The sequence below is a fragment of the Lactuca virosa genome, chromosome 8 (genome assembly GCF_052849685.1).
Source record: "Lactuca virosa cultivar CGN04683 chromosome 8, Lactuca_virosa_CGN04683_v6, whole genome shotgun sequence".
Classification (NCBI taxonomy): Eukaryota; Viridiplantae; Streptophyta; class Magnoliopsida; order Asterales; family Asteraceae; genus Lactuca; species Lactuca virosa.
The window spans coordinates 178,257,571-178,276,995 of record NC_136433.1 but is presented as its reverse complement, the minus strand read 5'-3'; the positions used below and the strand labels follow the sequence as shown (position 1 = coordinate 178,276,995).

At 33.5% G+C, this 19,425-nt stretch overlaps 4 protein-coding genes across 6 annotated transcripts; 1 reads left to right on the top strand and 3 right to left on the bottom strand.

The window, feature by feature from the left end:
* The first annotated feature begins 1,080 nt into the window (after positions 1-1,080).
* On the top strand, positions 1,081-1,869 carry LOC145131085 (uncharacterized). The gene has a single exon (XM_079065822.1). It carries the CDS (start codon positions 1,081-1,083, stop codon positions 1,867-1,869), a length of 789 nt encoding a protein of 262 aa, XP_078921948.1.
* Positions 1,870-5,225: 3,356 nt separating this feature from the next.
* LOC145133549 (F-box/WD-40 repeat-containing protein At5g21040-like) lies at positions 5,226-7,525 on the bottom strand. The gene is made up of 2 exons (XM_079068483.1): positions 7,384-7,525; positions 5,226-6,966 (listed from the first exon to the last, which is right to left on the bottom strand). The coding sequence occupies exon 2, from the start codon at positions 6,946-6,948 to the stop codon at positions 5,314-5,316; it is 1,635 nt and encodes a 544-aa protein (XP_078924609.1). The 5' UTR covers positions 6,949-6,966; positions 7,384-7,525; the 3' UTR covers positions 5,226-5,313.
* Positions 7,526-10,631: 3,106 nt separating this feature from the next.
* LOC145128865 (Pentatricopeptide repeat (PPR) superfamily protein) lies at positions 10,632-12,816 on the bottom strand. Its single transcript, XM_079063646.1, has one exon. The coding sequence runs from the start codon at positions 12,725-12,727 to the stop codon at positions 10,691-10,693; it is 2,037 nt and encodes a 678-aa protein (XP_078919772.1). The 5' UTR covers positions 12,728-12,816; the 3' UTR covers positions 10,632-10,690.
* A 797-nt stretch (positions 12,817-13,613) lies between these two features.
* Positions 13,614-19,003, bottom strand: LOC145132632 (uncharacterized). 3 transcript variants are annotated; one of them, XM_079067498.1, is made up of 12 exons: positions 18,986-19,003; positions 18,576-18,776; positions 17,954-17,992; positions 17,445-17,608; positions 17,141-17,264; positions 16,796-16,925; positions 16,626-16,687; positions 15,548-16,491; positions 14,418-15,349; positions 14,260-14,337; positions 14,077-14,181; positions 13,614-13,917 (listed from the first exon to the last, which is right to left on the bottom strand). In XM_079067498.1, the coding sequence occupies exons 2-12, from the start codon at positions 18,728-18,730 to the stop codon at positions 13,861-13,863; spliced, it is 2,790 nt and encodes a 929-aa protein (XP_078923624.1). In that variant the 5' UTR covers positions 18,731-18,776; positions 18,986-19,003; the 3' UTR covers positions 13,614-13,860. The 3 variants fall into 3 exon arrangements, with proteins under 3 accessions (XP_078923624.1, XP_078923625.1, XP_078923626.1); XM_079067499.1 differs by lacking the exons at positions 17,954-17,992; positions 18,986-19,003 and having other exon boundaries at positions 18,576-18,952; XM_079067500.1 differs by lacking the exons at positions 17,954-17,992; positions 18,576-18,776; positions 18,986-19,003 and adding an exon at positions 17,736-17,922.
* Positions 19,004-19,425: the final 422 nt, after the last annotated feature.

The following is a 19,425-nucleotide window of genomic DNA, read 5'->3' as shown; positions in this document are numbered from 1 at the left end:
AATCAATGCGGAAATAAACAAAGGTTCGATGTATTTTGGGATAGGGTTCTAGAGCATTTTAGTATTCAAATGGGAGGTTTGGATCGGTCACGACACCAAGTAAACTCAAAATGGAAAGACCTCCAAAAGAAATGCAACGCTTTCAACAGCATCTATAACCATAAGATGAACAGTGTGGCTAGCGGGAGATCTGAGGCTGATGTTTTACAATCTTCACTAAGCGAGTATCGGTGGACTATTAATTAGAAATATTTTCCTCATTAGCAAGCTTGGGAGTGGTTGAAAGACAACGTGAAATGGGAATTGGTTATAAAATCTGATGAAGACTCATTGTCTCCTTTTTCAAAACGAACCAAAACATCTTCTTCCAACGCCTACACATCATCTTCCGATCCACAATATCCTCCTGGATTCTCCCCCCAACAACAACAATCATTTAGTGTTGAAAACTCACCGCCTCAAAGAAAAAGAAAAGGAAAGAAAGTGGCGTCAACATCATCAACAGAAAATGAAATGTTTGATCTCATCAAACAAATTGATGACATCAAGACTGCAACCGAAACAGAGGCGGAATAGAGACAAGGGTACCGGGAACAAAAATTGTGCATTCTTGAAACTAATAAAGAACGGAAAGCTCAATTGTTGGACCGAGAGATAAAGAACCAAGATATGAAGTATTTTCTCCGACCACGTGATCATTTGACTGGAGGTATTTTGCGCATGGTGCTTGAAAGGAAATAACAAATTGCAACTAAGTATGGTTGGGAGTTGGCAAACCCGTGAAATTCAAAATGCCGACATTATTCGACTGGAGTCCTTTTCTTTATTATTATTATTTCATTTTTATTTCCTTTTTATTTTTATTTTTATTTTTATTTTTCTTTTCTTTTTATTTTTCTTTTTATTAATACTCTCTATATGTATCCTTGTTTCATTATCTATATATATTTATGCTTGTTTCGTTATAAATATATATATATATATATATATATATATATATATATATATATATATATATATATATATATATATATATATATGTTTGTTTCATTTTCTCTCTATCTTTTCTCTCTTTTCAAAATGAATCCAAATATTCGGAAAATAGTCATGGAAGTTAACGATGATAGTTCATCATCTGATGACGAACTTATCAACAAAAATTTGTTAACGGTATTGTCTCGTACTACACAACTTCTTCTTCAGAATGATGCTAGTTCAAGCAATATTCAAAGGAGAAACACGATCCATAGAGATCGTTTAGAGGTTGAACGAATGTTGATCCGACATTATTTTGCAAATGATTTAACCTATGGTCACGCGCAATTCCGCAGAAGGTTTTGTATAAGAAAAGGTTTGTTTATGCGACTTGTTGGTGACATGGAGACGAATTATCCTTATTTTCAAACAACATGGGATGCAACAAATCAAAGAAGTTTCAGTGCGCTACAAAAATGCACATCAACAATACGTCAATTAGCGAAGGGTTATAACCCAAGCTCGTTAGATGAGTATCTGAATATGTCAGAAAGAACTTCTCGTGAAGCTCTTGAAAACTTTTGCTACGGTGTTGTCCAAATGTATAAGGCTGAATATTTACGCCGTCCAACATCCAATGACATTCAACTTTTGTATGAAGCACATGAAGCTACATATGGATTCCCTGTAATGTTTGGTAGCATTGACTGCACACATTGGAATTGGAGGAATTGTCCGACAAAATTGAGAGGCCAATACATGAGGGGTGACCATCAGTATCCATCAATGATACTAGAAGCGGTGACGTCACAAGATTTGTGGTTTTGGCATGCATTTTATTGTGTAGCCGGTTCGAATATCATGGAACAGGACCTGATTGTTCATTTTATCTGAATGATGAACACTACAAACATGGTTACTATCTTTTGGATGGAATATATCCATCATGGGTTGTAATTGTGAAAGCATATATATATCCAGTAACCGACAAAAAGATATGGTTCAAGTCGGCACAAGAATTAGCAATAAAGGACGTAGAACGTGCTTTTAGGGTCCTTAAAGGACGTTGGGACATATTAAAAATGACTACATAGGCTATGACGGTGAAGAAAACAAAAAATATAATGTACGTTTGTATTATACTGCACAATATGATATTGAAAGATGATGGTGTTGCGATATCTCCTGTGTATCAGACCGACAACCCCCCCCCCCCCCCCCCCGACGAAATCGATGACCAAGAAATAGTACATGAATTGCACAATGTTGAAACCCGCCACCAGCTTCAATCTGATCTTATTGATCACATTGAACATGTCTACATTCTAACTCTGGATAATAACTAGTTAATTTTAATTATCGTTTTAGAATTTAAATTATGTTGTCTTTTTAAGTGTATTTATTTAATTATTGTGCATTTTTTTTGTAGTGTGGTTTTTTAATTAAATCTTATTTTTAATATTATTTTAGATTTTTTTTTTGTTTTAATTTAGCAAAATTTTATTTTTAAATGAAAAAAAATATTATGTTTTATTTTATTTAATATTTTTCCAATTTAATGAAATAAAAAAGAAGATGCGAAAAGTAGGTTGAATGAGTTAGAAAATATAAGATTTTTATATGTTGTGTGTTGAAAAAGATAGAAAATGCAGAAAATCAAAAAAACTGATGTGATAGTGGGTTGGGAGGGAAGGACTCTCTTCTCCCTTAAAGATAGTCATTATATGTGATAATGAGTTGGGAGGGAAGGACTCCCTTCTCCCTTAGAGATAGTCATTATATATGATAAATCTCATCATCGCCTGCATTGGCTTCTTCGAATATATATATGTTTTGTATTGTATTGGTTGTTTGTCATGAACCTCAACATCGATTTTATATATAAAAGAACCGCCTTTTGCAAGTAATTAGTGTGCGTATTCGCAGAAAATTTCAAAATCCGATTTGATGTAAAATGGTCAACGAGGAATAAACTCCACTAGCAAGAACATAGCATGTTTATTTTGAAAAAAAAATGACATCGCTAATTTGCAGTCGTTATTTAGCGAGATTCATAACTGTTGTTTGATAAAAGGGAAATCTTCAGAAAAGTCCTAAAATTTTACCCTAATTTACGAAAAAGTCTCAAACTAAAATTTGTTTACGAAAAAGCATGAATTACCGGTAAAAATGGCGATTTGACCCCCTTTTTTCCGGTTTACCGATTTTATTACTTACATGTTTCACTAAAGTCCCATTATTTTACCCTAATTTGCGAATAAGTCCCAAAATAAAATTTACTAATGATTTAGCCATTTTCTTCATTTAACATACATTTTATCGGTTTCATTGCTGACTTAGACACCTAGTCATTAAATTAGCTGATAAGATGAATACGATGGGTTATATAATGTCACATTTACTTTAAAATTTGATACTCATCTCATCGGCTCATTTATGACTATGTATCTACGTCAGCAATGAAACCAATAAAATGTGTGTTTCCAAGAAAAAATGACAGAAAATGAGTTGATGTCTGATGAGATGGATATATTGGGTTATATAAGATTAGATAGACAATTTGATATTTCTTATAAATGTAAAAAATAACGCAGTTGTTGTTAGTTTGTGTAATTATTGTAGTCTTCGTTGGATGCATTTTATGTTCCAAAAAGATATACAATACATCAGGATATCAAGTTTTATGCTAAACATAGCATTATATAACTCAACATATCCATCTCATCATCTCATTTAATGATTAGGTGTCCGGGTCAACAATGAAACTGGTAACATATATGTTACATAGAGAAAATGGCCAAATCATCAGTAAATTTTATTTTGGGACTTATTCGCAAATTATGGTAAAATAATGGGACTTTAGTGAAACAGGTAAGTAATAAAAGCGGTAAACCAGAAAAAAAGTGTCAAATCGTCATTTTCACCGGTAATTCATGTTTTTTTGTAAACAAAATTTAGTTTGGGACTTTTTCATAAATTAGGGTAAAATTTTAAAACTTTTCTAAAGATTTCCCTCTATAGAAAGTTTTAAAATGATTATCTTGAAGAATAACCCTTATTAAACTAAACGGTATGTTAGTTTTTACTAATTAATAGATTATTCACTGAAATGCCCAATAAACGCAAAAGGCCAAGTAGGCGTACAAGGCCCGTTTGTTAACCAGAGGCCAGAAACCCAGAAGCTTACCAAAGCCTAGAAGCCCATAAGAAATAATGAGACTGGGTTTCCTGGCTAATATGAACAGACAACACAAACAGGACTTAACTCCCACAAAACCATAATAACTAATTGTAGCAAAAATGCAAAATAATTATCACAACTTATAAAAACCGAAGTATTTCTAAATTTTTTAATAAAAGTAAAAAATGAGAACTTATTTTATTTTTCTAAAAACTGAAAAAGAAAACTGGTTTTCCATAACTAAACGCAACCTTATATTCATGGAAAATGCAGGTCGTGTTTAGTTACGCAAAAATAAATTTCACTTTTCAACAAATTGAAACAAGAATTTATTCAGTTTTCAGTAAAAAAAAAATTTAGAGAACGCATTTAGTTAAAATTTATTTATTTATTGTTTTTTGTTTCACAAAATTAAAAAACGTATTTAGATGTGTATTTTTCTACGTTTTTCATTTTTAGAAAACAGTTGTGGTAGGGAGTGGTGGCGGAAAACAATAATTATCGGTTTTTTAAAACTTTTATGAAAATTTTAGAAAAATTATTGAACAAAACACATTTTCAAAATTTTCATTTATTTCTTAGAAAAAAATTTCCGCACAACAGCTCATATTTCCATAGCTAAACGCACCCTTAGTGTTTTTATATTTTGCATTCTTTTTCAAGAACAATGGTTTTACAAAAGGAACCTCAAATGACCATGGTCATGAGTGGACAAGCTTCATAGATTAATTTTCAATAACCAAAAAGAGAAAGGGCATTCCTGTGTTTTGTTCTCCTCTAAAGCAAATCTATGTTCCTTTTTATAAGAAAAAAAAAATTACAGTTTTTGTACTACATTATAGTCTTAGTCAAAGATATTATCATTTGTTTTGTATTGTATAACAAACAGGGTCTTTAGGCAAAACATTTTATACTGTATTTGGTATGCATTGAACCGTCAACAAGACAGACTCACTCAAAAAGATGTATTTGGCAAAAGACTCTTCATAATGAGCTGATTAAACGAGATTAACCCAAAGATGAGTTTTCTTTCTTTTTATTTTCTAAAATGTAAAAATTACCAACAAAATGCAATAGAAAAAATAGTTTTCCCTAAAATTTACCAAAGAAATTGAGTGTATACAAAAGAACATCAAGAAGTACCCAAATCAAGAATTTTAACCCTTAACCTTCAACCCACGTTTGTTATACCACACACCATTTCTCTCCCCATTCATTTGACTTTTCGCAGCAATCAAACATTGGTCAACCCTTCCACCTTTACTTTCAATCTCTTTCTGTAGCTTCTGTCTCCTCATTCTATTTTCTGCCCGTAATCCCCTCAAAGCCGCTGCCCGTTTCTCTCTTTCCAATGCCCGAGAAAAATCCCAAATCCTCACCGAACCCTCCTCCCCACCACACACAATCCGGTCAGCCCCAATGCTGACCGAAAACACACTCTTCCCCAACCCATTCAACATTCTTTGTGGTGGCTCAACACTCAAAGCTTTCCGACTTCTATTCGGTTTCATCGCCCGAATTCCCTTCAAAAGCTTCCGAACATCAATCAATGAAAGCTTCCCATCTCCGGAACCGGAAACCAGCCACGGGAATTCAAACGAGAGGGAATGAACCGGGGCGGAATGTGGATTCCATGTCGCAATCGGCCGCCATGACTTAACACGATCGGTTATAACCTCGAACATGTGAATCGCGCCGTCTTCGCCTCCGGTGAACACGAAACTTCCCGTGTGACTTCGGGCAAGGGAATACGCGTTTCCGACGTGCGTGTCTTTGAATACATCGATAAGCGAACCGGAATTCGTTTCCCAAATGTATGAATCGGACCCCGCTGTGCTTACAACTGTCGTGTCATGTGGGACCAATGCCCATACCCAATCGTTATGCAACAAAATTGTTAAACATTTTAGCGATACACGATCGTAAATCCGTATTGTCATGTCCCAAGAACCGCTGTAAATTCTCATAAGATCCAATGAAAGGCAAGTTATCGGACCTTGATGTTCCCAAAGTCGGAATTCCTGATTCCGATTCCGATTCCGATTCTGATTCCGATTCCGATCCTGATCTTGAGAACCGTTTATGTCAAAAAGACGGGGGTGTCCTTCTTCGGCTCGCCAACCGTGGATAAAACCGTCGGAACCGCCGGCAACCAAGAGCTTGGAATCAGCGGAAAGGGCACGGATGGTGCATCCGAGAGGGCGGGAGGCGGAAATGCAGATTCCGTCTTCCATATCCCACATTCGAACAACGGAATCATAACCCGAAGTGAAGATGAGCTTTCTAGAAGGTAAAAGAAAAACGGTTCTTACAGTTTCGGTATGTCCATAAAGAATCTCGACATTGTAATGTCCCATAAATGTCTTACTATGGAATTCACGTTCCACGAAAAGTTCTTTCCATGACTTCTCGCCGGAAAACTCGGCCACCGAGCGGCTGGTGGCGGTGCCGGCCGGAAGCCCCCACCTCTCGCAGTAAAACTGCTTCCAGACGTGGTGGTCGGATGCAATCTGGTATAAAGATGGATTTACACAGGATACAACACCGAGTTCTTTTGGGTCGAGGCAGTTGAAGATTTCAGAGATTAATGCAGGTGGAAGGTCGGTGATTGTTCTATGAACAGGTGATTTAGTGGTTATGACCCGATTGTAGTTTGGTTTTCCAGAATCGGTGATTTGGGTTTCTGAATCAACGAGCAAAATCTTTTCAGATGAAAGAATATGATTTGAATTAACTTCTGTAGTAGTATCTTCTGAATAAATCTCTGTGCTTAATTTGGATTCAAATGCCATAAAATATCCCCCCTAATGCTACACAAATCAACAAATTAATCGTCAAAAACAATTCTAATTCAATCAAAACACCATGTAAAATAACAACACACTCGGAATTCCAATTCAGGGAAAAGACAATTATGTCAAAATTTATATCAAGTTAGTGTGGCAATGTTGACGATTATCATTCAAATTACAAGATCCAATCTAAAAAATTGTGGGTGCAGCAGTTTTTTCTTCGAACCTATTAAGAACCCTAATACCCAAACTTATATATTTACGATTAAGAACCAAATACAACAAGAAGGTTAGATTACAAAAAGCATCGATATGATTTGTATTGCTATATAGCGATAATCATCAAACAGCAAACAATAAACAAAGACAAACTCACATAAAGGGATTTAATTTGAATTGAGTATCGATAAATTAAGAGAAAATTTCGAAAGTTACCTGAGAAAAAAAATTAGGGTTATGACGGAAGAAGAATGAGGAAGAAGGAAACGAAAGGGGGGATGGGGATCTAACGCGATAGCAAACAGATTTGGAATGAGGTTTGAATTAAAGAGAGAAAAGTGTGGAGGTAATAAGTTCCAAGCGTAAAGGAAGGTCGGTAAATAGATTTAGAATAGCATGTTCCACAATCATGGTGAAAGACCAAAGAGCCCTTGGAAATTGGAAACTTTTTGATTTATTTTTAAGAGATGTAAGAAATGATAATATAGATTTTTCTCGTTTGGTTTGTTATGGTATTAAAACTTTAATTTATTTTTATTTTACTATATTCTTATAGAGAAATTATGCAATGCATAGTATGTTAATCATTTTATGTAGGGGTGTGTATGGGACGGTTTGGTTCGGTTATTGGGTAAAACAGAATCATACCCATTACAATTGGTTAATGTATTTCGATAACCATTGGGTAGTAGTTAATATGGGTTTTGGTTAACAGTTTTAGTTGGTTAATGATTATGGTTAATAGTTAATATAGGTTAACCAAAATGATCAATATGATATAAAAATAAAAATATTTTTCTTTAAAAATTGAAAAACACAAAGTCTATCGTTATAAAAATAAATAAGTGTGTATATATAATTTCCTATCTTACTCCAAATAATTACCCTTTAAATTTTCAACTTCTAATATAATTACATACCATATATTTAATATTATATTATATTAAAAACATTTATTAATATTATTAGTTAGGTTCAATTTATAATGATTCGGTTTTTGGATGAGAATCATAACCGAACCATATGTATTCGGTTAATCAAAATTAGAAACCGAACTATATCTTTTAGTAATGGATCAGTTAAAATCGTTCGGTTATATCGGTTAATTTGGTTATGGTTTGATTTTTCGGTTAATATGCTCACCCCTAATTTTATGAGAATATCTCATTGTTTCAAATATAGATAATTAAAATACAGTGTTATAATAGAAATAATTATAAAAGGAAATTCAATTAGTAATGAGGTGAAAATAGAAATATACTTTATAGAGGCCAATGAGTATTACAAATAACGAAAGAAAAAAATAACAATGTAATTTCTGTATTTTGCTTATTATGTGCATTCCAATATTCCAAATAATGGATAATGAAGTCATACCTTGTACCAAACGTACACAATAACTCACTTTAAAAACTCTCAAGCAACTATGATTGGTAGTGTTTCTATAAGCTTTTGTATATAACATATTCAACTAATTTGCCAATATCTTTTCAAATAGCTTCTAACTCAACATTCTCTCTATCATAATCATCTACAAGCATATCAACCGATAGCCTTTTTTTACAACTTCTACATTAGCTTTATATGATTCCATTAGGTCCCTTATAACCATATATGATGCATGACCACATTCCCCTTCTTTATCAATTTATTAGTAACACCTCTACCATGAAGTCTAAAAAAAGCTGCTATAACACTCGCATTTTATAGAGGTTTGTAGTTCTTCATTTATTTCTTCAATTATTTAAGAAAAAAAAAAACTTTAAATGATTTACAATTAACTAGTAGCATAATTAACATAAAATTTGTATATCATCTTAAAATTTTCTTTGCAATGTCACCATATGTAACAACATTGGATCTTTTTTGTGAGAGTCCTTTATGAAAGACCCATACATAATAGTTGTCTACAAATCCGTATCATTTTAAATGATCGGATACTTCATCTCTACGATACCAATAACGGTTTTTACACCGTTTTCAAGGACATAAAATTTTACATCTCCTTTTAGCTTTAGTAAATCAAGCTTTAAGGTAGTCAATAACTTTAGTATCAAACTCAACTCAGGTAAACGCATCCGATCTCTAACATTCTTTATGTCTCCAATGTCCTGAAGTGAATAGCAAATAAATTAACCATAAAAAGTTATGGTATGTATGACAAGTTATGAGGTTTCTATCTGCTAATAATTATGTTTTTATGAATACTACTTGGGGTATGCATATAAATCAAAGCACAAGTTATAAACATGGTAGAATACGATTTTTTTTTTTTGTTATGTAAATTATGAAGGAATTGAAATGTGATATTAATCTGAACACATGTTTGGTGGATGGATTTTATCAAGTTCATATGAAATCAATCTAAATTTCATTATTCATGTTTGATTTAAAAAAAAAACAAATTCATTTTTCTATATCACATATATTGAACTCAACGAAACACATTACCAAAATCAACAACCAAAAATTATAGATATTCATTCTTTGCTCAACTTGCCATAACTTGATCTTTCAAAAAAAATCTTATTTTTGGGGTGGATTGTTCTTAAAATTTGAAGTTAATTTTGGAACATAAAGAGTTTTTATAAAGTGTTTAAATATGACTTACTATATATAAGTTTTTAGTAGATGAACACGTAAAATAAAAGGTTTTAAAAAAACACCAATGAAGGGTATTTGGTGTTTTTTCATAATTTACTTCCAAATGTTTAGAAAGATTTCTATATTGAATTAACAAAGAATCTCATTATGTTTCCTGCCAACCAAATGCACGAGGGATATCAGTTCCATTTCACTCAAATTCCAAATTTTCTACAAATTCGATTCATATAAAAGCCCATGTATGAAGCAAACGCCTCTTAGTGTGAAGAGGGAGAAAGAAATGTAATAATCGGATGGAAACTAAAATTTAGTAACATGTGAAGCAAAGTATATTCTTGAAAGACTTTAGTGTCAAGCTTCATGATATAAATGATTCAACCAAGTCCTAGTAGCGTTGTGCATCCTAGTGAAATATCCAACTGAGTCTTTCAAACTCTATTTTTCGAATCCACAATTTCACGAAAGTGCCTCTTCATCAATAAATTGTAAACAATATAATTTGAGTTCTTGTTTGATCATCATGAAAACAATAAATAAGTTTGTTACATAATGCAAATCACATGCCTCAAATTCACATTAACGAACATAAGCCGATGATCTAATTACCAAATGTTCACGAATTAAATGAACAAACAAGGCATGTGTATTAACTATTAAGTGGAGATTGGAGGTTCTAAATCTAAATGGTACTAACGTATTCTTTTTTCAACTATATTTCTTTATTTGTTGTAAAGTGCATTGATTTATATATAAATTTACAAAAAAAATGGAGTTGCATACAAAAAATGCACTATTATAAATTTACAAATGGAGTAGTAAATATTTATGAAAACCAAACATAATTGAATGATTAAAAATACTATAAACAAACAAAAGTGTGCAAATTATAAATTCTAAAAACCACCAATCAATCCATACATCACCAATAATCTCCACAAGAACACGACCCATCTATAAAAGAATGAAACCGACTATTATCACGTAAAACTATCTCTCTACCCGTAATTTTCGAATACAACTTAATTGCCACATGGCAATCACCACAAACACGCATATTTTTCACTACCCGAATCACTTCACCCGATTTTGTACTAATCAAACCAAACGCAATCGCCAATTTCTCACTATGACACCCTAAAAAATGCTCTTTTTCCTCATCTTCAACATCAAACAACACAAATTCTGTCCTTTCAACATACCCCATTTGCTTCACTTCTCTATTCAACTCACTAAGTTGACCATAAATTCTTTCCGAAATCGGATGAGATGTATCCCCAACACGAAACTCATGAACTACACCATCTACTTCTATCCAACAACATCCGGGAATCTTTCGAATCCCTTTTTCGCGCATTTGAGATCTTATACGCAAAGATTCTTCCCATTTGCGATTAGCCGAAAAGATATTGGACAAAAGCACATAGTTTCCTGAATTCAAAGGCTCTAATTCAATCAACTTTTTCAAAACATGTGCGGCTAATTCGGTATCTTTATGTAACCTACATCCACTCAATAAAGCTCCCCAAACAATCGCGTTAGGCTCCATTGGCATACTTTTGATCAAATCATGAGCTTCGTTTAGTAAACCGGATCTTCCAAGAAGATCAACCATGCATCCGTAATGTTCAATTTCATGATCTAAAGAAAAGAAAGATTTCATATCATAAAAGAATCGTCTCCCATCATCAACAAGACCTGAGTGTGTACACCCACAAAGTACACCAATGAAGGTTTTTCCATCTGGGTGGACCCCTAATTTGTACATTTGACCAAAAAGACTTGATATAACCATGGGTTGACCACTCATTCCAAGACCCGATATTGCAGCATTCCATACAATAACATCTTTTTCCTTCATTTCTTTGAAGACTTTTAAAGCACTATTCATTTTACCACATTTTGCATACATGTCAATTAGAGCTGTGCCTACAATGGGGTTGTGTAAAAACATGTTTTTATCGATTAACCCACGTGCCCATTCGCCTAATTCAAGAGCTCCTAAGCTTGAACAAGCGGAAAGAACTCCAACTATTGTGTAGCAATCTGGTTTTAGGTTATTGTTTTTCATTTTGTAAAAGATGTCTAGGGCTTCTTTTGGTTTGCCATTTGAAGCATAGCCTTGGATCATTGCACCCCAAGTGACTGCATCTTTTTCGAGCATTTGGTCAAATGTAGCATGAGCTTTCTCCATGCTTCCACATTTTGCATAAGTGTCCACTAATGCAGTACCCAAGAACATGTTCTTGGTTATATTAAGTGTGGTTATGCATTCATCTAACCATTCTATGTTTTTCAAATCGCCTAATTGTGAACAAGCTGACAAAATCTTGACTAGGGTAAAACTATCAGGTCTTAAATTCATTGATAATAATCTTTTGAATACATCTAGGGCTTCTGTGAACCTTCTTTCCTCGATATACCCACTAATAATAGCAGTCCATGAAACTGGATTTTTCTCAGGCATTTCATCGAACACCTTGCATGCATCATCCAAACGCCCACACTTTGCATAGAAGCAAACCAAACCGGTTTTAACAAAGGCATCATAATCGTAACCCGCTTTCACCATGATCGTGTGCAGCTCCACACCCAATCTCAAATCCAAAACCCTGGTGCATGCTTTCAAGAGGAAAGGGAAAGTGAAGTAATGGGGTAAGAAACCATTTTGACGCATGGAATAGAAGCATTTGATGGATTCTTGGAAGTGATCACGGGAAACAAGGCCATGGATGAGGGTGTTCCAGACGTAATCGTTGGGTTCTTGGATTTGGTTGAAAAGGAGTCGAGAATAATTTGTGTTGTCGTTGAGATTGAAACTGGACTTTAGGAGGATGTTGAGGAGGTAATTGTCATGGAGGAGATCTAAACGTAGGATGCGAGCATGGACATGTTTGACCTGATTGAAGGAGGTGATAGCTTGAATAAGACGTGCCTTGATCTCGATGGAAACGTTCATAACTATGGCTTTTCCCGCCACCCCACCACCATTGAAAAACTAAGCAATTGAAACTTTGTATGCTTTCTTTCAGTTTGAAGAGAAGACGTTTACCCTAGGTGTGTGTCTGTGTGTGTGTGTGTTTTTTTTTTTAATTTATGCAAAGAAATAAAACTATTATTAATAAAATATAATTTTTATGCAGTTTTATCGATATGATATTAATCCATACAATAAAGTAGAATTCTTTTGACAACTTAGGCATACATAAATTGATTGGTTTTGGAATACTTTGCATAAATTAGTAATAAAAACATCACGACATATTTTAGTAAAATTCACATGTTTTAGAATCTCTTTTTTGGGACTTTTGAGATTGTTGATTCAAAACAATTTTGTTTAAGTGTTTATTAGCTTATGGTATTAAAATGAAATTAAAAAAATAAAAAATATTTGTATACTATCAAAATACAATAAATTAATAATTTCTTTTTTACTGATTCTGTTTATCAAAATGGGGGCAGGGGTAAAAAGGCAAATTGGTATGTGTTTCTGATCATGAAAAACAAAAATGATGCTACGATGCATATGGATGTTTTTAGGGTTAAAACGATGTGGTGTTTATTACTTCCTATGCAAATTTCTTATTATAAACTTTATTAATGTTAACAAACTATTCTATTATTAATAAATTTTATAAATATATATGATACTCAAATGAACCAAAATGGTAATGAGACAAAAATTACTATTTTGCTTGTAACAAAGTGAAAGCAACTTTATCTCAAATTTTCGTATATACAAAAGGCATAAATGCCCTCATCCAAGCAGACAAATAATAAAGTAATTAAAACTCATAACCCTAAAAATTATATCCTCATATAAATTTTGCCTTTAAATCCACAACTATTCAACATATTATCATATTATCCAAAATGTCCGTATACACCTAATAGAATCTACAACCTCAAACATTTCATCAATTGTACATGTACATGTATATTTGAATATGATCGAGTGTGGCATGGCATCTCTCAAAAGGACAAAACAGTCAAATCAAATGTCCCAATTACCACAAACTCCTATTTATTGTGGTAAAAAAAATGATGGTATTTTACTATTAACTACAATTGCATTATATCATGACTCATGACTCATGAGTCACTCCAACTATCGCTGTCATCATCATCATCATCACTTCCAGCAAATGCCTATTAAAAAAATAGCATCATACTTTCATTGATTTGTGTATTATATATAACAATCTACTTTCATGTCTTCCTAATTATAGCAATATTATCGAAATAAAAAACAATTTTCAAAATATAATGTCGTAATAAGAAATTAAATTAAAAGTACAATTTTCAAACCTGGCGAATGGCATTTGCTTTTTCTAAAATTGCAGCTATTCTGACATTGGTGGTGGGGCCTTGAATGTTTGGTCTAGTTTGAGCAGCCGGTTTCAAGTTGTAGGACTAATATAATTAAAGAAAAATCAATATTAAATTAACTGTCATATATGAAAAGACATAAATGCCCTCTTTTGTCATTACCTTTGTCCGTATCTGTTCCAATAGTTTGTCATTTTCCTGTCCCTTTGTTATCTGACTCATCGCAAGAACCTTCCTCAACTGCACATAAGAACAACATAAAATAAATAAAATAAACAAAAATATGTGTTTAATTATAACTAAATTAAACAGGGCGTTACTTTGCTTTTGTCATGAGTAGCAACTGCATCAATGAGAGGATTACGGGGTCGTTGAATTTTCATAGGCCGAATATTATTTGGAATTTCATCTACTGCTTCTTTTGGCGCCAAAATTTCTGTAAATTTGGCTTCTGTTGATGCTGATTTTTTGTCATGATCTTGTGCGTGTAAACTACTGTCATTTTCAAATTTCACATTTTCAGTTTCCGGGTTTTTAATCTCATTGACTTTAAGTTGACCACCATCTGTTGGAGTCAACATAGGGCTTTCAAGCTTTCTCATCCGCCATTGCATGGGTGGAAGTGGCGGCAATGGCGGTGTATCTTCCAGTTTGACCGGAGGTAATTGGTGGTTGACTTGGTCAAACTGGTCAATGTCATGAGAGGGAGAATCTGATTGGGATGAGAATTGAGAGCCTGCGGATGCAAAAAGTAATTGTGGGTCCTCCTTATCTTCCATTTCTGATGTTGGTAACTCCAACATAGGTGGTTTTTCAGTTATAGTCATATGTTGAGAGCCTATATCATTCAAAACAACTGTTTTTTCTCCATTTTCATTGGTTTCTTCTAGAAAAGAATGAGTTGAAAGGGCATTATCGTCATTTCTATCAACATCATCTTCGTCAAGATGAGGAGCAATATTTTTCATTTCCTCCAAGTTAACAGAGTCTTCTTCTCCTTTACCCTCTAATGGTGTATCATCTTCAAGAGTGGGAAGCGCGTTTTCGTCATTTCTAGCATTATTTTCATTCGTATTGACATCAAGTGGGAGAAGAACAACATTCTTTTCCATTTGGGGGTCAACAGAGTCTTCTTCTCTCCCATTTGATTTTGTATCATCTTCAAGCGTCGAAAGGGCTTTATCGTCATTTCTATCAACATCATCAGGGGTAGTCTCTGAGTTAACTAATCCTGTTTCTCTCTCTTTTAATTCTGATCCAATCATAATAATAATATATTAATAATAATCATGATGATAATTGGGGATCATTGCAAGAAATAGCAACATACTTCTGTGATATATTCTCTTCTTATTAGGAAGAAATGAAAGTACATTGCTATTACTTGCTTTTACCCCTAATAATAATAATAATAATAATAATAATAAAATAATAATAATAATTATAATACCTTTTTCATCTTCACTAAAAGATGATACTTTAGCTTCATCATTACCATCTCCTATTTCATTTAACTTCTCTTCATGTAAAGAACATTTCTCACAATTATCTAAAGTCTCTTCAACTACAGAATCATCCTTTGTACTATGATTATCTTCGTTGATTTTGTCGGCTGTTTCCAAGATGTTGGGAGGATGAATCATAGGACCAGAGCCGTCATTAGGATGCTCATGCTCATGCTCTACCTCACCCTCAAAATTCCCGAAAAATTGAAACGACAATAGACTGCCAGCTGGCGAATGAAAGTCTGTTTGATTTTCTTCATTTTTAAGATTTTCATCTTCTTCCAAAACTACCCCTTCATTCACATCATATGAAGAACCGGGAGTCTTCTCCCCCGGTGGAGGAAACAGGATTCCGGTAGATCGCGTCAATTGAGAATCGGAAAATTGAAATTGAAGTCCAGACTCCATTGTACCAAGGGCATCGACGTAATTATCCATCTCACTTGCCACGTCATCAGACCGATAACCATTTTGAACACCATCCGTTTTGATTTCTTCATTGACGTCCGGTGATCCTGAATTTGTAAGATCGGAAATTTTCCGGTCGATTACTTTTCCGGCGAGATTATCTGCCGGAATCCGGCAACCGGTGTTCTCGGCACTCGAAGATACAGATGGACTTCTACTTGGTGTTGCCAAATTAAAAGGTGAGCCAATTGTATCCTTGAATATTTGATTAGGGGAATCGAAAGGCACTGGGATGATTGATGGATGAAAAGGTAGTGGATGGACGATTTTACCCTTGGATGATGGAGATTTTAACAATTTGTTCATGTAACTTTCTGAATCGAATGGAGATTTGTTTGGTCGTTTTTTTAGTTTCACACGATGTGTAGGTTCGATTGTGGTATTATTTTGCATGCGATCCTCCATGAACAATTGATGTAGTCTGCAGTATTGAAACAACAAATAAGTAATAATAAATTAATAATAATAATTTTTAAGTAGTAAAATTGGATAAATGGATAGGGTGAAAAATGAAAATCATATTAAAATATTAAAATATTAAAATATGTTTCTTACTTGGCCTTGGAATTTGGTGAAATCTCTGGAGTTCCTCCCACTTTACATTGTGATCCTTTCTTCTGTTCAGATTTAATAAAGTTTAAAATGACTGATGAACTTTTTATTCAATGTGATTATAATTTAAAGGTAATAAAAGGTCATTAAAACCCAAATAATATTAAACTCACCTTGTTTTTGCGAATCTTTTTATCCCTTTGAATTTCAGCATTTTCAATTTCATTCAATGATACTTCCACTTTATAAAATGAGGGATCAGTGTAACGTTTTAAGCATGCTCCAGCTCCACCAACATCAAATCTGTTAAAAGCCACATAAGTTTGTAAATTTGAAAAATGGGTTAAATGCAAGAAAAAAAAAGCAATTTACTTTTCTCTATTTGTTTATTATAGCATCATACTTTCATTCTTTCTATAATAAACAAATAAAGTAAAGTAAATTGCTATTTCTTGCAATTAACCATTGATAGCTTTTAGGAGGCATGTGAAATTATACAAGGGGAGATGAGGGCATACTTGTCTAGAAGAAATAATCGGGGTGGCCCACGACATTCTTCATAAGAATTCATGACAAATCGAGGTAAATCTCCAGTTGTGATAAGATTGGGAGTTGTTTTCAGATTAGGATGCCAATCAACACCTGTAGCATTAATAGAGATCCTCAATGGAATTAGTCATGTGAAGTATAGCCTTTTTTTTCATTTGTGTTGAATTGAAAGATAGAGCAAAATCCTAAAAGATCATATTGAAAGCAGCAGCAGCAGAAGAAGAAGAAGAAGAAGAAGAAGAAGAAGAAGAAGAAGAATATGTGATGTGGCACCTGAATTGGTGAAAAATGCTGAATGGCATGTTTGGGACATAAATGACCTTTGAATTGAAGGGATTTCCAACTCAAGCTGCTGAGCACGTACAAGTAAACCATGGCCTCTTGCAGCAGTTGCTGTCACTTCTTCATGCAACTCTTGGAAAATCTCAGCAGCAAATCTTCAGAATTGGATGCAAGCTTTTTGTTAGACTTGTAGCATAATATCAAATTACATTACATCAAAAGATATGATTCTGTTTTAAAAGCTTTAAAGCATCATCAGGGTTGCAGTTATTTATGGAATACCTACTGTGATATGTCCTTGGGAGTGCAAATGATTGTTGACTCATCATTTAGTTAGGGTTTCCATTGTACATGCTTTTAAAATGTGAAGTTATGAAACAAAAGATACTCATTATCATTCATGGTGAAGTTGCTACCAATCAATCTTGAATCCCCAACCTCCATAATAACCTAAATGTTGATTCAGTTAAGCAACATACAAGCATCCATTAAACTATTACCTGATTTTAATTCCAATAAGGGAGTGTCTGAATGCAATTCTACATCAAAACAGCATGTCAATCACCAAATGTCTCTCATCATTCTCATTCTTAAAAGATACTGAATCCAAAAACACATACATCCTAACTTAGTTATCAAACCTTGAGGTAGATTCCATAACTAAACAATCATAGAACGTGAAATCCTGAAGTTGAGAACTTATATCAGAAGTTGATTTGTTTCGATAGATTAGCAGAATTTCAACCTCCAAGGCATCAATCGATAGATTAGAAGAATTTCAACCTCCAAGGCATCAATCATACGCTCAAATTGTAGTTGATCATTGGTTCGCTAGTTAGCTCAATTATCAAGGCATGAGATCGATATCACAAACTTAATTAGCATTTGAATTGTGGAATTCGTGATTTCGAATTATTATTGAAGCGCATTTAGTTCATCTTCAAACTCAAATTGCCACCCCTGGTTTTGGAGAACATATCAACCCCTCGGAATTGGAGGCAAAATGAGTTCTAAATTCTAATTTCGAGATAATTGCGCTATAATCCAAAATTTAATACCTATAAAATGTAATGCTAACAAATGTAATAATAAACGAAGATGAGGAGGGAAGCAAGTACTGACTCTGCTAGGTCACCGAGCTGACGGAGAACGCCAACGAGACCGGCCATGGCAACACCTTCAAGCAAAGCTTCGGGATCATCTTTATCTGCTGCTTTATAGAGCTCTTGATCAGCCAAACTGTACACATTTCTTATCTGATATCTATCTATCGGCATTTCTTCAGATTTCCAGAAATGAGCTTCGCACAATCTCGATCTCTATCTGCGCACATACATGTATATATCATTATATTGCTCAATTCTTACACTGCATCCCAATGATTAGTCGTTAAAAATGTTTAAATCCAAAAAGAATTTCTAGAGAGAGAATTGGAGAAAGTAGAGTGGAGGGTGTTGAATGAATATACAGCTGAGAGACAGAAAGAGAAAGACGAAAGACGACTTGGTGAAGAAACAAACTGTATTCATTACTCAATGGTGCAGCATCTTCCTTTCCGAGTCCTTCAACTTTTGAGTATTAGCGTATATGGCCCCATCGTATCTTGATTTTGGTGCGGTATTTGAAGATTTGATTGGCATTTCGCAACCAACTTTTGAAGCTTTTGTTTTTATTTTTAATAAATAATAAATAATGCGAATTAAAGAAAAAAAACCTATAAATTTTAAAGAATTTATTTTAAATAAAAATTTATCATCAAAAAAGCTAATTCAAATAGTTTTTAAATCTTTTAAAAACTTTATTTTTTTATTTTTTTTATGTTTTATGCTATGTATATATTTTAAAAGCTTGCAAATATTTTTTTCGAATATTTCTTTACATATAAAAGCTAAAGTTATGACTTCCAACTTTTGATTAGTTTTGCGAAATATATCCTAAATCTTTGTTTATGTATAATTCAATGAAAAAACAA